The 15,229-nt window shown below is 43.2% G+C and overlaps 1 protein-coding gene and 1 long non-coding RNA gene across 4 annotated transcripts in view; one reads left to right on the top strand and one right to left on the bottom strand.

Annotated features, from left to right (window-relative positions):
• Positions 1 to 260: 260 nt before the first annotated feature.
• On the bottom strand, positions 261 to 14,841 carry NINJ1 (ninjurin 1). The gene is made up of 4 exons (XM_032120935.1): positions 14,620 to 14,841; positions 7,388 to 7,622; positions 3,364 to 3,525; positions 261 to 2,367 (listed from the first exon to the last, which is right to left on the bottom strand). The coding sequence occupies exons 1-3, from the start codon at positions 14,689 to 14,691 to the stop codon at positions 3,371 to 3,373; spliced, it is 462 nt and encodes a 153-aa protein (XP_031976826.1). The 5' UTR covers positions 14,692 to 14,841; the 3' UTR covers positions 261 to 2,367; positions 3,364 to 3,370.
• LOC116449425 overlaps positions 14,135 to 15,229 on the top strand; it is a 39,529-nt gene continuing 38,434 nt past the window's right edge. For 2 of the 3 annotated variants that reach the window (XR_004242380.1, XR_004242379.1), the window contains exon 1: positions 14,137 to 14,458. This is a non-coding gene — a long non-coding RNA (uncharacterized LOC116449425). Of the gene's footprint in view, positions 14,459 to 15,229 lie in introns of all 3 variants that reach the window. The other variant, XR_004242381.1, reaches the window with a different exon arrangement.

Here is a 15,229-nt window from a genome sequence, read left to right as displayed (position 1 = left end):
AACCATCCTGGGATTCTATGACAGGACAGGACTGTGGCAGTAACAGGGGAAGGGGAAGCTCTGTTTAAAACTAGGCCAAATCACCCCAAATATGAAGCCAGCAAACATCAGCAGAGCTTGGGAATCTGTCTGCATCTGCCCTTAGTCAAAAAATTAGGATTTGCTAAGTGCCAGAAAGACTCTTCTTCTTGTTTGTATGTCTTGATTAAAAAACTACAAAGATACAAATCAGACAATGAAAAATATCTAATATTCATACCTAAGGTGAATGTCTTTTGGACAGGTTGTGTATTTAGGAGAACACAAAGCAACAGACACAGGTACAAAGTTCCTGTACAGAACAGAGGTAGCTGCCCCCAGAGAGCCTCCAGACTGGATCAGATGCAGATGGGCAAATATTCCAGTGAGGAGAATGTTAAAAGGTAGCATTGTTGGTACAGTCAAGAATCTTATCAGAATTACTGACCAGTGTTGAGCCATGGATAAATTTCATACTGGAAGGACTCTGCCTACAGTCACCTATTTCCTCCAAAGGAAAGGTTTTTCAGATTTCCAGCACTGCTCTGTGGCCAGCCAACTCGCTCCTCTGAAGGATCCAAAGTGTGACAGCCACGAGTGGGCATGAACAGTCCCACAACAGTTGGTGGTTTGTAAAAAATAAACACAGGAAGTTGTCCTGCGTGCCTCATTCAGAACTTGTTCTGAGCTACGTTTAAATTAGTACAGCACACACAATTAAACCACTGCGTGCTAGATACTGGTTAAATGCATGTTACAATGGAAATGAAGCAAGAAAAGACAAATTAGAAAATAAAAAAGAATGTCTATTCCATTATTAACCACACAAGTTTCTGATTTGTTTTCTGTTAGTAATTCTTACATAGCATATACGTGAAAATCTGGTACATCAATGGGCTTTGAGACATAACTAAAGAGAAAGGTCAGTAATATAAATGAGATGAGACACATGGAAATCAAACTTCTATTCTTATGTACAAGGGAGCATTTGAAAATTGATGCTACAAAAATTGATTAATACAAATCTGCATCTACATGTAAGTGCAATCTAGAACACTCAGATTTTTCTCCTTGCAGGTATGATACTTTGGAAATAAAATTACTAAAATGTTTTTGTTGAAGAAATTCTTGTAACCTACACCATTACTAGCAACAGTGTATTTAGAAAAAGTGTAAGTTCCTGAGCCAGCAGGTAAGAGCCTAGAAGATATTTATATCTCTATATATATTTAAAAATAAAAAATTAAAAATTTGTTCTGCTTTTAGCCATAAACTCGTAAAAGTAACAAAACTGCAGCAATCAGTGATGAGAAGAGAGAGAGTAAACAAGAGAGAAAAACTCAATTCATTTTGCCATTTGAACTGCTGCTGACAGGCACTTGGTACCAGTTTAGCAGGTAAAGTTCACCCTGGATCCTCCAGTTTACCAGCTGAGCCTAGAAAAGGTGGCACTTCTAATAGAGTTTCCAGAAACTTGATATAAGGAAGGACCTTTTACAATGAGGGTGGGCAGGCCCTGGCACAGGGTGCCCAGAGCAGCTGGGGCTGCCCCTGGATCCCTGGCAGTGCCCAAGGCCAGGCTGGACATTGGGGCTTGGAGCAGCCTGGGACAGTGGGAGGTGTCCCTGCCCATGGCAGGGGTGGGATGAGATGACCTTTAAAGGCCCCTTGAACTACTCTAGGATTCAAATAAATACATATAAGAATACACAGAATAGCAGTTCATGGTAAGAAACTATTAGCAATTAGGTTATTTGTGTCTGTGCAGGAAGAACAGGAAACTGGACAAAAGAATGCTGTTTGTTTCTGTTTGTCTCATCTTTGCTTTAGCTAGAGTGGAAAGAGAGACAAGGCACAGCTACCTTTACAGGCTGCAAAGGAAGAGCCCTGCTGGGCTACAGAGTACGTGGGCTTGGTGCCAAGCTGTGAAATAAAGGACAGTGTGACCATGCCAGAATCAAAGGCCTGACATTTCTTACCATGGTGGAAATGACAAATTGCCACAAAAACCAAAGGCATGTAAAAAGAGAAGTCCTGTGAAGTGCTACCAGATGATATTTCCTTGTTTCATGAGCTTATGTCACTTCTCTGAAAAAAAATGAAGTTTCTCCAGAAACTGAAATGCCAATATTCCAGAAAAACAGTGTCCTTGGGGACAAATCAACCTTTTCTTAGATGCCAAACAGTTTAAATATTAACACATGGGAAAATTTTAGGTATACAAATGTGTTGGAAACTTGAGAAAGCTGCTTGGTGTGTCCAGCTTCTTCAGATTCTTTTTCCTTTCCCACTGTGTCCAGTGTAACTGGCTCAACTGCAAATGGCATCTAAAATGAATGCTCCAGGTCCCTGAAACACAAAGATATTGATATTTTAGTGATACAGGAATTATAATAAATGACACATTTGCTTTAAAGGGGGAATTAAGTCTTCTGTGGAAAAGGGTGCATAATAGTAGTTACATGCACGGGCCGTCTGGGCAGCACAGAGTGTACCATGGCCTGTCAGGCCAGTAATTCCTTCTTCAGCAGGTCTCTGACCCTGGGTTGAGATGTGGAAGACCAAGAGCCAGAGCAGTGCTGGCACACACACACTCAGCAGTCTGTTTTAAAGGCAGATGTTGACCGTGGTGCTTCTTGAGTTACAAGCCTACAATTCAGGTTTATCTCCTCCCACATTGCTCATCATAGCTGTGATGCTAGGAAGATACCCAGTTTGGTCCCCACAATTCCTGTATTTATCCTTCTGTGTAAGTAAAGAACGAAGTTGAAAATGCAGGTAGAGCAACAACATTGTTGTAAATGGCCACATGTGAAGTGATAGTGCTCATCTTTGTGGGCTGTCTCCCACAGAGCAAAGCCCTGTCCTGTGGAGGACAGAAGAGCCACACGATCTGCACAGGAACTGAGAGGCTCCAGCATGTGCAGTGTTACATGTCAGACTTAATAGCCCTAGGTACTTGGAAACAGATTGTCTTCAGTGTTAAGTAACAGACTGGATGCAAACTGTCCTTATAAAAAGGAGAGGCATTTGGAGAAAGCAGAACAACATTATTTCCCCTATTGTCTTAGTCAGCAGTAAGGAAAAGGAGTGGCTAGACCAGGACAATCCTTACACTTCCCATGGGTGACACATGTGCTGCCATCAACTTTTGAACTCCACATTTACAAACACACTGTAATAACTTACCAGTTCCCAGCAGCTTCTGCTTTTGCACTAATGTGGAGTGAACTCAGGTATCTGTGAGAACTTGAACTGTACACATAAACTTGTGGCTGTTTCTAAACTGCCCCAGTGTGCCCTGCCATGCCCTGCTACCTCATGCTGCAGGGAGACCACACTCACCTGGTCCTTACTGTCTTGGTGCTGACTCAGCAACTGGTTTCTGCACTCCAAAGGCAGTGATAAAAATATTCACAACTACTATAATGAATACTAGTCCAGTTGCAAGGTTGTTGAGGAAGTTCAGCTTTCCATGTTTTGCAGGGTTGTTAAGGTCATATTTTACTTCAAAGAGAAAGGAGAAAAAAATGTTTAATGATATGTATATTTCAAAATCCAGAATAAAAGGTTTCCTACTGATGTAGTTCAAGAATTTATCTTATGCTAAGCTATTTGGATCAGTCATATTTTAAAGGGAAGTCAGATTCTGCAGTGTCAGTAAAAGCCCTAAGGGGAAGGTCTGTAACCACAAGGAGCCTATTAACTTCCAGTAATTAGCATCTAATCTCTGTGGAGACACATGGAAGTGAAGGATGCACTAACATCACTAGAAATCTTTTGAGTTCTTTATGTTTTGAAGCCCAGCTTTGTTGCCGACTTTGAGCATTTAAAAATTATTGAATACATGAAGCTTGAAGCCCTGACAAGATGAAGTTAAATTTCCTAGTTAAAATGCTACAAATCTCTTTACCAGTGCTGGATTTTTTTTGTACTGGTGCCCTTCCCCAGCTTGTATTCCCTTGTACGCCCTACTTTTGCCCTGATTCTGTTTTTAGAAAGCAAGGGCACTCTATCTACTAAACAGAGGGAGGTGTGAAAGCAGTGTAGCTGCAGTCCCTTCTACAGACAGCATCTGCTGTGCAAACATTTTCTTTTGTTTCTTGCAGTTGTTTTTTGGTTGAACTGCTAAAGGGAATGAGGGAGGCTCACACAAGGGAGATAGCATTAATTTAGTGTAAGCTTTGATTCCAGGCCTCATGATAGCATACAAATTAGTTACACTGGGCTGATAATAGGTTTGGTTTAAGACAGTGAGAAGTCTGGGGCGCTTGCCTGGCATCACAGAATCATTAAGGCTGGAAAAGACCTCCAAGATCATCAGGTCTAACCTTTGACCAAATACTGTCATGCCCACTGAAACACCACGTGAAAACCCAAGAGTTTACTGTCTCTGTTCTCAGGCAGGAAGGGCTCTGCAGCTCAGACCTTTGGCTACATTCCTTTGATTCACTGGTGGAGTGAGTGCTGATGAATTCTGGAGCATGTTTTGAGAATGGGTTTTGTCTATTAAGACTCCTAGTTCTCAAGGGCATAGATCACTGGAGCTCGTGTCTGCATGTGCACAACATGCGAGAGAAAGTTTGTACCGGACAAGTTTTTACAGAAACATAAAACTTAGAGCTCCTTCTGACAGGCACACACATAGATATACAGCTTATGTCTCTACTACACAAAATAAATCTTGTTATTCACTTGTAACATCATCACCATGTTCCATACTGCAGAAGTGAACCACAGAACCAATACTCCTTGTTGTTGAAGCAGTTAACAAGCAGTGGTCACAAACACACTCGTGATGCTGAAGTGCTAACAGCCAGGTTCACCTGGGGTCCCTAATTAGGAAGTCTAATGCTGTTTTGGTTTCAAGGAATTCTGGGCGCCTGTTCAAGTCCTGTTTGCTAAAGCAGTGTAGTCAAACAACACAGGCCAGGCAAAGCACTGAAGAACAGTGTGGGGGAACTGCCTGAGAAGCTACTGCACACATGTGTAGGCATGAAATAATTGAAGTTCAGTAGTACTTCAACCTTAAAATGAGTTTACACATCTGTAAAGCATCTGGAGGCATGTGGATGCTTGCATCCGAACAGGACCTGGAAGGACTCTGGTACTGCCATGTGAATGAAGAAGAATAAATTAAATTGAATAATTAATTCATTCTGAAACATGGAGTAAGAGCATTTGAGATGGTTGGTTTAAAAAGGAAAGGCAATAATGGCCTAACCTGTTATGCGAGTTAAAAGCAATCATGCTGAAAGGCAAACTGACACTCTCAGAGCTGTCCCTTTGTCCAAAGGAGGGTCAGAGAAGACAAGTAATACTTGTCAGTTTAGGAAGAGCTCTAAATTTTGAAGTAGAATTACAGTAATCCTATCTTTGTAATTACAGTACTTAAGATGAGGGTGTTTGTGAAAATGTCCTTAAGAACAGTTATTCTTTAAGTATTTTATTATAGTGGATTACTGTGATTTCATGTCACTGAAACTATTTCAAGACATTTTTGCTTTTCTTCCAAAAAGTTAAGGTCACCAGATCACTTCCAAGGACAAATCTGCTGAACATTTCTCACATTGTTTTCGTGAAAGGCTCTTTTGAAGGAGGAAAAGCTTTTAATACCTAGTAGAAACTGTGAGAACTGGCAGCTCCCAGGATAAAACTCTGACTCAAGGAAAGAAACTGGATGGTGGCACAGACTTTTGCTTGGCCTTGTGAGAGCTTGTAGAGACAGAATTTCATGGCTGGACAGAACCAAACTACTCCTGCAAGCTAAAACTATCAAATATACATAGTAAAAAGCAAGTTCTTGCTCTGCTGCCTGTATCTTTGTACTTTCCTGTCCTACTTCCTGTCTCCTTCCTATCTTTGAGCTCAGCAGGACAGCATTGCTCCAACAGTGTGTCACCACAGGCCAAGGGCTCTGTCACCCTCAATGTGACAAAGATAAAACTGACAGCAATTTAAAGCATTTCAGCAATGTCTTGCAGAAACAAGCATTAAAATGCAGTATCACAGCACATACTGGGAAATTATTGCCCAACAGAAAGACAGGGAGCTTGTTTACAGCCTCAAAGCCTGCTGAACCAACCAGGGAGACACCTTCAGCTGAGGAACACAGAAATATTTTGCTGATTTTTCCATTACTCTCTTCCCACACCTCCCAGCATCAACAGGTTAGGTTTTTTTCCAGTCCCTTTCTGGAATCTCCTCTGAGCCAAGACCTGGATTTTGCTCTTGCACCAACTCTATCAAATGCAGAGACAGCTGTATTCCATCTCTTTTTTAAGAAAGAAAAAAGCTATATCAACTGCATATTAATATTACAAGCTATGTGTATCCTGGATCCCTAGGAACTTTCTCCTTGAACAGAACATTGTTTTTTGAGCTGTGATAAGAGAGCAGAACACTGAAAGATTGACAGGGATGCCAAAGGTGGCACCCATAACTCATTAAATGCCATGTGTGAACTCTGCCTGTTCATTTACATTAGGCCCAAGGTCAGGTACCTAGTTCTCACTAAGGTAAAGGGCAAAATTTGAAAAATGTTATGAGAATAAATGATCAGACAGCACTAGCAGAAATGATCCACAGCTGTTTCCTACCAGTGGAGGTGTCATTTATTCCAGGTGGGGAATGGTAGATACAGTTTGATTGCAACACAGCCAAGCTGAAGACAACATGTCACACCAACAGGATGATGGACATTTGGACTTTCACTTCCCTTTCGGAGTTCTGCATTCACAATATTTTCTTATATGACTGACATGGAAGAAATACATTTCAGTCATAAGATTAAGTAACAGGTCTTGCCAAAAACAGTATTATGAAACTGGATAGACTGAATTATCCTATCTGGCCTACTGATGTTTCTTTTACAGTATTTCATAATTTTCCTTCTTCCTCAGACTTTCTGGAAAGAAAAGTGTTCACAGTATGGATAGATGAGTAGGAGGAAGTTGATAAAAATTGAAGACTTCACATAAAGCTGCCCTTCCTCCCTTTGTTACAGTATTTCTATGGTTTCAAGAGAAAATCTGTATTTTTGGATATTAGGAAAAATTTCTTCACTGAAAGGGTTGTCAAGCATTGAACAGGCTGCCCAGCGAAGTGTCACCATCCCTGCAGAGAATTAAAAGACGTGTAGTTGTGATGTTTATGTACATGGTTTAGTGGTGAACACGGCAGTGCTGGGTTAACTTTTAGACTGGATGATTCCAGGGGTCTTTTCCAACCTAAATGATTCTATGATTCTAACTTGAAGCGGTTCTGAGGTAACGGTGTTTTAAAAGCAAATGGTGTGTCTGTATATCATCTTACAGGCTGTGTCCTATAAGAAACATACCAGTCAATGGCTCTTGCTGTTGCTACCTACCAAGGAATATCAGGAGCACTCCCACCATAACTTGCAGGGTGAGTGACAGACTGATAAGAATGATCAGCGGGATGTAGAAGGAAAAAGAAGGCCCTTGCTCCATCACGGCTTTGAGCTGGGACGCGTTGGCCATCAGCAGGGCAATGTCCAGCATGCTCTCAGCGGCGCTCTTCTTGTTGGCATAGTGGTTGATGTTGATGGGTCTGTCCCTTTGGAACCACTGTGACGTTCTGTGCTGAAGCCAGCAGAGAGGAAAACTGTTATTCACATCTCTTTTAATTGGTGGTGAGTGAGAGATCACTTGGCCCATCAAATAATTTCTGTAATCATACGGGCAAAGCCACAGCAGTACTGAGATCTCCTGTGCAGCTTTCCCACTGTTACCCCCGTCCTCCAGACAGGAGAGCAGAAAACAGTGCCTGCCTGTACTGCCCTATGGCACTTTTTCCAGCTTGCCTGTAGGATCAGTCTAAACAGTCAGCATATTTCTACCCTGGGAAAAGGAGAGACTGGAAAAGATGAAAAGTTTGCACTGAGAAAAAGTTGGGAGGGAAAAACCACTGTAACACAATCCAGCAAACAACAGGTTGTTGTGACTAATTTACCCCTGAAGGCACACTTAAAAATACAGATATTTATTAAATTCACTTTCTCTCATCACACATCCAAAAAGTTCCTTCATTACTCATGAGTCTTATTTTAAGGACTGATGTGAAGTTGGCCACTGTGTGAGCTTTGCTTGCCCTCCTTTCCTTGCTACTCCTTCCTCTGCCATGCCACTCTCCAGGGCCAGCCAAACACCCATACACAGATGTTTTTCCACTTAACTATCATATGATCCGTTGTTGCCAAGAATTGTCCAGTTATAAGGGAATCTTTTTTTCCCCATTTTCACATCAGCTGGTTTTGGTCTGGGGTTGTTTTTTTGTTTGTTTGTTTGTTTGTTTTAATTGCTCTGCAAACAAACAGAAAATAAAAACCAACTGCAGGGCAAACCTAGAGCTCGTTAACCCAACGGGATGAATATATGAGTGTTTCCCGATGATGATTCATGTGACCTGACTTGAAATTTGACTGCTTGTCTCCCAGAGGTGCCTATTTCTCCCTGGATTAGATATAGTTTAGGGTAACTAGGTTAGTCTTAGGTGCCCAACTCCATGATGAAGGAAGAGTAGGTGATCCTCTATCCTGCTGTCTCTGAATAGGTTAGGAATTTCAATCTTGCTGCTCTTACTTCTAGACTTTATTTTCAAAAATAATAGACAAATATATGAAAAATAAGCTTATTCTAGCTAACTTCTTTAAAGCTACTTCTTAGAGACTTTTTTTATTGCCCAAAGGCGTTCCTGACTGCCAGAAAATCCTGTGAAAGAAGTCTGGCTTTGCAGGCTAGCTCAAATACAGAAGACACCTTCTAATTACTCTCCTCAGCAGCACTAAACATGATCAACTCCAAAGCCAGGCTTGCCACAGTCCAGACCTAAAAGCCTCCTTTTAAGTAGGGCAGATATTCACGTACACATTGCCAGTTTTTCCAGGGCATTTAAACACCAAACTTGACCTATTTTCATTCAACATGTTGTAATCCATCACAAGCCTAAATATTTGACTAAGTGTAACTTGTCATAGGGCAGCAGCATATGTCAGAGCTTTTTCTCAGCCTGTGATCTTGCCTTCACCAAGAAAAATGACCTGTAATCATGAAAACCCCAGAAACATTCACTTCCTGTCTCCTGACTGATGTTGTAAAGCCGTAAAACAAAAAACAAACAAAAAAAAGCCAATTAGCCTTGTCTTCTGGGAGCAAGCTGGAGGCCCCTGCCAGAAGTATTGAAACTGATGCAGTCAGTACTACATGGGCACTTTCTAAGATGAGACTATGTGTTACACAGCAATATATAGACAGGCAATGAAAGAAGAGATGTTGCCTTAACCTCAGGAGAGTGACAGTCTGTACAACAGAAATGACAGTAGAACTTCGTTATGTGGCTTTAGGAAGATTCGAAGCATGTGGCAATGTGTGCAGCCCACAGCACCAAACAACACTTACTGTGCTGTGAACACCTGCAGGGCTGCGGAGAGGGAAGGCAGACTGTCTGCAGATTTCCTAGGATGCAGGTAAAGTAAGGCTTTTCCTGCAGTGTCACTTGGCAAAAGAGCAGTGTGCATTCCACATGACCTGCTTCAGTGTCAGTGTAACCAAAACACCTCGTCACACACTCAATACTCAAATTACTTGGTAGAGACAAGCTAAGCCCTTGTGTTCGTGTCTCCAAAGCGGTTTGAGCAAAACCACCATGTGCTGGCTCTCACATGTGTCTAAGAGCCAGGTGCAGCTGGGACTGCATTCCCTGCAGTATTCCCTGCCTGCCTGCAGGCCCCCAGTGCTGCAAAGCTGCAGCCTCTCAGCACAACAACCTGCCCTGCTGGTCTAAGCACAGCTAGACAAAGGACAGGACTGAAAAACCTCTCCCTCTTGCTCCATCTGTGACTCGAAGAATCCCATGGATGAGCTTATTTTCACAGTGACATGGTGCTGTTCCCACAGACAATACCACTCTGGGTCTCCTCACAGAAGCAGGGGCTGTTTGCTTGCCCAGAGCAGTGCACTCTGCAAGGACAAAGCTACAATGCCATGTCATTAATGGGCACTTTTTTGGCTCTGTAACACAAAACCTCCGCTCGAAGATTGCGTGGTACTGTTTTACAGTCTCCCTGTGTTAGTACAGACTTTGCCACTGCTTTGCTTCACTCCCCATTTCAATGGTACACCCAGAAGAACTGAGTCCCTTTGAAAGACAGAAAGGATTTATTAGTTACATTTACTAAAAAGCAAATACAAGCAGCTCTGCAGCAAATGTCCTTGGGTGCTGAGTTCCATGAATCACAGCTAAGCCCCACTTGGTGATTCAACAGGAAGGAAACAGCACTGAAAATGGAAATATTTGAAAACAATAAAGTATCTTTGCTAAATACAGTAACTTGCTATAGTAAGGATTACAGCAGTTTTCTTTCTATTTGAGGTTAGTTATTAATGCAATTTTATGGGCCAGCAGCCTTGATTCAAAATGAAACTGGACCAGAATGACCTCTGGGTTTGTAATGCCATAGAGCAAGCTTCCTGAAAATCTTGTGTTTAGGAATAAGTCTGAATTATAAAACAATGGAAACTTGCTACATAATAATGAAGCTGTGCAGAACTAAAGCTGAGCCATACTGAACTTACAGCGGGGCTGCTCTTTATTGTGTTCTGCAATATTTTTCCTAACCAGAACAGTTAAAAAGATGCTAAAAAGCCATTTTGTTTAAGAAGCAATTTGCTAAGGTTTTGAAGGATTAATCTTTCAGAAAAATAGCACATGGCTAATTTTTCCGGATCTTTGAGGGGGAATCTCACGTTTGGAAAAAATTCCAGTTAAATCAATAAAGAGATGGATCAGACATAAAAGGAACAATACAGGGCTAAAATAGAACACAATTTCAGAACATTTTTTTCAAAGATCAAACCTACAGTTACAGGATTGCACTAGCAACCTCATACTAGTATTTAATAATACCTACAGTTACAGAATTTCTGTCCACATCTCCATCACTTGCTCACTGAAATTGCAAAGGGTCATATATGGCTACTCTGAAGTCAGACTTCCCCTCCATCTCAGAGATCTTGCTAATCTAAAACCAAACAGGTAAAATATTCTACAAAGAAAAAAATACTCTTCCAACAAAAATATTTTAAGCCATATTGGTCATGTAATGGATGATTACAGAATCACAGAATAGGCTCAGCTGGAAGGGACCCACAGGATCATCCAGTCCAACCCCTGCCCTGCACAGACACCCCAAATCCCACCCTGGGCATCCCTGGCAGCGCTGCCCAAACGCTCCTGGAGCTCTGGCAGCCTCGGGGCCGTGCCCATTCCCTGGGGAGCCTGGGCAGTGCCCAGCACCCTCTGGGGGAAGAACCTTTGCTGATATCCACCCTAACCCTCCCCTGACACAACTGCAGGTCATTCCCTCAGGTCCTATCACTGGTCACCACAAAAAGACATCAGTGCCCCTCCTCTGCCCCTCATGAGGGAGTTGTTGACTCCAATGAGTCTCCCTCCAGTCTCCTCCAGCTGAACAGACCAAGGTTTCCCCCTCCAGGCCCTTCACCATCTCGTGGCCTCATCTCCAATAGATCCTTTGTACACCTCCTCAGAAGATATTTTGTGGTTTTTCCTTCAAAAAAACATTACATCACTTGTCCGTCTTAGCACTGACTCAAGAGGGAAAAACCCCTATCCCTGGTCTGGCATGAATCATCAGTTTCATTTCCTACGGAAATTTCATTTTGAGGAGAGCGGGGAGATGTCCACCCAAGTACCATCCCAGGGTAACACTAACTAGTTTGTGAGAACTCCGCAATCACGTCTTGAGATGCTGTGGTGGCAGGCAAATAAAAAAAAAGAAAAAAAGGGAAAAACTCAGCATGTGTTCGTATTTCATAGACATCATGATTTTCTTGCCGCTTCAAAACCCTGTGCTTAAGAGGAATCACTTTTAAACAAACATAAAATGCAAGTAATGACTACATTAAGAAAAAAAAGCAGCAATCATGTTGACTCCTGAGAGCTAGAAAAGTTAATATTAAAAAAGGGAAAAGTACAGTCTGCTGAGGGCTGAGCACTGTTTTCCTAAAGCTGTACTGGTTCCAGGATCCAGTTAGAATATTTCTACTCATTAAATGACTTTAAAATAATCAGCACACCTCATGACTAACTTTGTGAAATGAAGGAGTAACTTAAACTTGTTCACACAGCTATTTAAATAGAAATTTGCTCCTGTATAATTTTTTTCTGCCTTGCACCATTATTACTCATTCCAGTCATTTGGTCTTAGAATACTACTTCTCACAACTGGGCTGTGGACTGTCTATTTTGTGTGGTTAACACACTGTTTGTTTACTCTAGCTACTTAAAAAACATGCAAAGAAAAACTTATCACCATTAGTATCAATATTTGAAGTAAATCGAATACTCCAAATTCGATATGAGTAATGCTCTAGAACACACCATGTCAGGCTATACGTAGCAAATGCAATATGATGCCAAGAAACTGCCATGTTTCAAATTACTTTTATGCTCCAAATTACTTCTGAATTAATATACAGACTTTAAGACATTTTTAGGAATAACATGATTAAAGCTATTTATTTCTACTATCCAATTCTTGTTCACCTTTTTCATAGCTCCTCTTTAACTCCTTTATCTAGCACATCCTGTTATCTTGGAAACACTGAACTAGATTTTACAACACGGTGGATGAAGAGTGTTTCAATATAGATCATGAACAAGGAAAGCAACTAGATGGATGAATAAACAGTTACACTCTGTATTTGTATGAACAGATTCTTTGAAGAAGAGACCAGATACTTCTGCCAGGTGTAATTACACACATTAGTCAGTGAGGTGTGCCATGCCAGCCCAAACCTAGAAGCAAGGAATTTCTTGCTTCTAAAAGCCTGACAGCTGCTAAAAAAATGTATTCAAATGAACCGTGGAGTAAAAATAAACCACATCAAACCACTGTGTGGCCACTTGTTCAGAACTACTGAGAGCTTAACCGGTCTTTCTAAAATTTGTATGCTTTGATTGCTTTGAAGGTAACACCCACACCTGCATTTCATGTCAGCTCTTCTGCAGGAGAAGGTAGTGGTCTGTGGTGAAGATGTGCAAGAGGGTCTGTTTTGAGGAGAGGAAGGACAGGTGCTGGGATGGGCAGGAAGGAAACCAGGGTGGCCCATGTTCCAATGCCTGTGAGCATTCCTCAAAGCAGACACACTTTTCACTCCAGTAATGGAAGATTTAGGCACCTGCAGACGGTCTCTCCAGGTTTAGGTGGCTGCTGAGCTGGGGTGTTCTTTTGTTTGTATGAATTGTGAACACTGGCAGATTTTTTAAGGCATCTTCTATTCAGACGGGCTTCTGAAAAATCTGTCCCCATCTGTTTTACCTTGCATTTACTTTGTGTGTGTGTGAGAGAAAATTTAAAAAGTGTTTATGAAGTTCCCTGAAGTGCCACTGTATACATTTAAAACAATGTAATAGCATGTCTCACTGCTTATTCTTTTTATGGCACTCACAGAGAACTTGAGTTTTGATGGGAAAGATGTAACAAAATGAGGGTTGCTTGCAACTGAAGATGAAGTAAAACAGGAAAGTTGCCGAAAAATTCTTGGAGCAGACCATATTGGGAAAAACCCCCCATCAAGAGTATTTGTGATGCAATCACAAAGCTGTGTCAAGAAAACGAAAGAACTGCTGAGAAGTCAGAGGTTTAGAGGAAGCCACTCCAGACCAACAGTTTGACCTGCATATCCCAGCTATGATTCACTTTAGGTGGGATTTCCAGGATTTATTAAAAACAGATTTTTATTTTCCTTGGTTTGATATTCATGACTCCAAGGGTTTGTCAGAGAGGGAGGGATGGAGAAAGGACAGATGTGCTACACAATCAGCCCCCCCGTCTGTAACCAGAGAGTTTTACCAGTGACACAGAAGAGGGTTTAGTACAATGGTTTCTGTGTGGCAGAGACTTAGGTTGGAATAAGAGCTGCCTTTAGAGTTTAGTCCTTCCCAAAACAAGATAAAATGCACTCTTTACCAGTCTGTTTTTTTCAGATAAGTAACATGCTCAGCAAACATCCTTTATACTTAAACAATACGGGATGAATACTTTCCAGTGAAGATCTCTGGTCATGTTTTGACTACACAGAGTAGGAAAAAGTTGGGTATTCTTGTTTTTATTTGGATTACTGCATGGAAATTAACCATACAGACACAACCCCTTCAGTAATTCCTCGTACTTTTGTAATTGCTTATTCTGCGTGGATATCGTCTCCCAAGCCGGCTGGGTGGGCAAAGCCCTGCAGGTGCGGCGAGCTCGGGGCGGGCTCCCGGCAGGGGAGGGTCCTGGGTGACAGCTGTGGGAGCCAGGGGCTGCCAGGGATGCTCTGCTCAGCCCTGCCCCGGCGTACGGACCAGCGCAGCGACCTCCCTACAGGAACGGCGTGGAATCCACCCAAGACAGGTAAAAACCCAGCAACAGCCGAGCGGCACCGATGGCCAGGGCGCGGCCGCAGACCGCCCGCACCTCGCGGAGTCCCCGTTCCGCAGAGCCCCGGGAAGGACGCGGGCACCGGGATCCCCCCGCTCCGCCCCGCTCCCGCCGAGCCCGGCCCCGGCCCTCACCCGCTCCTCGGCCGCCGCCTCCGCGCCCTCCGCCTGCCCGTTGAGCTCGTGGGTCTCGCTGCCGGAGTCCATCGCGGCTCCGCTGCTCCCCGCTGTCCCGGGGGGCCGGGGCGCGGAGGGGAAGGTTCCCCGCGGAGCAGCGGTCTCCGGCGCTGGCCCGGCCTCCCCGCGCAGAACCCGGGGCCCTTCCCGCCGCCGGGGCCGCCTTCCCCCGCTCTTCCCCGCCTCCTTCCCGTCCTCTCCCCCTCCTCCTCCTCCCTCCCTGCCCGCGGGCGGAGGTTTCCGCGGCCGGTCCGCGCCCCGGGCGGGCGGAGCGGCTGCAGCCCCGGCGGAGCGGAGTCCGCACGCGCACCCGCACCGGGGGCGAAGCCCAAGCAGCCGGGGTTGAGCCCCAATTTCCAGTGCTGGCTAAGAATCACACTGCGTGTTATTCTGTATGTAGGGAATTGGTAATGGATGCAAATGGCTCATTTCAGAAATCTGTCTTGACAAAGTAGAAGGCTAGAGTTTGATTTTTAAGAGCTCTTTGATCAGTGTTTTTAGGGTTTCAGTATCGTTATTCTTTTTTTTTTTTCCCTCATTATCCTATATATTTTTGTCTCCCTATGCT

This window comes from Corvus moneduloides, chromosome 11, assembly GCF_009650955.1.
Source record: "Corvus moneduloides isolate bCorMon1 chromosome 11, bCorMon1.pri, whole genome shotgun sequence".
Lineage (NCBI taxonomy): Eukaryota > Metazoa > Chordata > Aves > Passeriformes > Corvidae > Corvus > Corvus moneduloides.
This window is presented reverse-complemented; position numbering and strand designations above follow the sequence as displayed.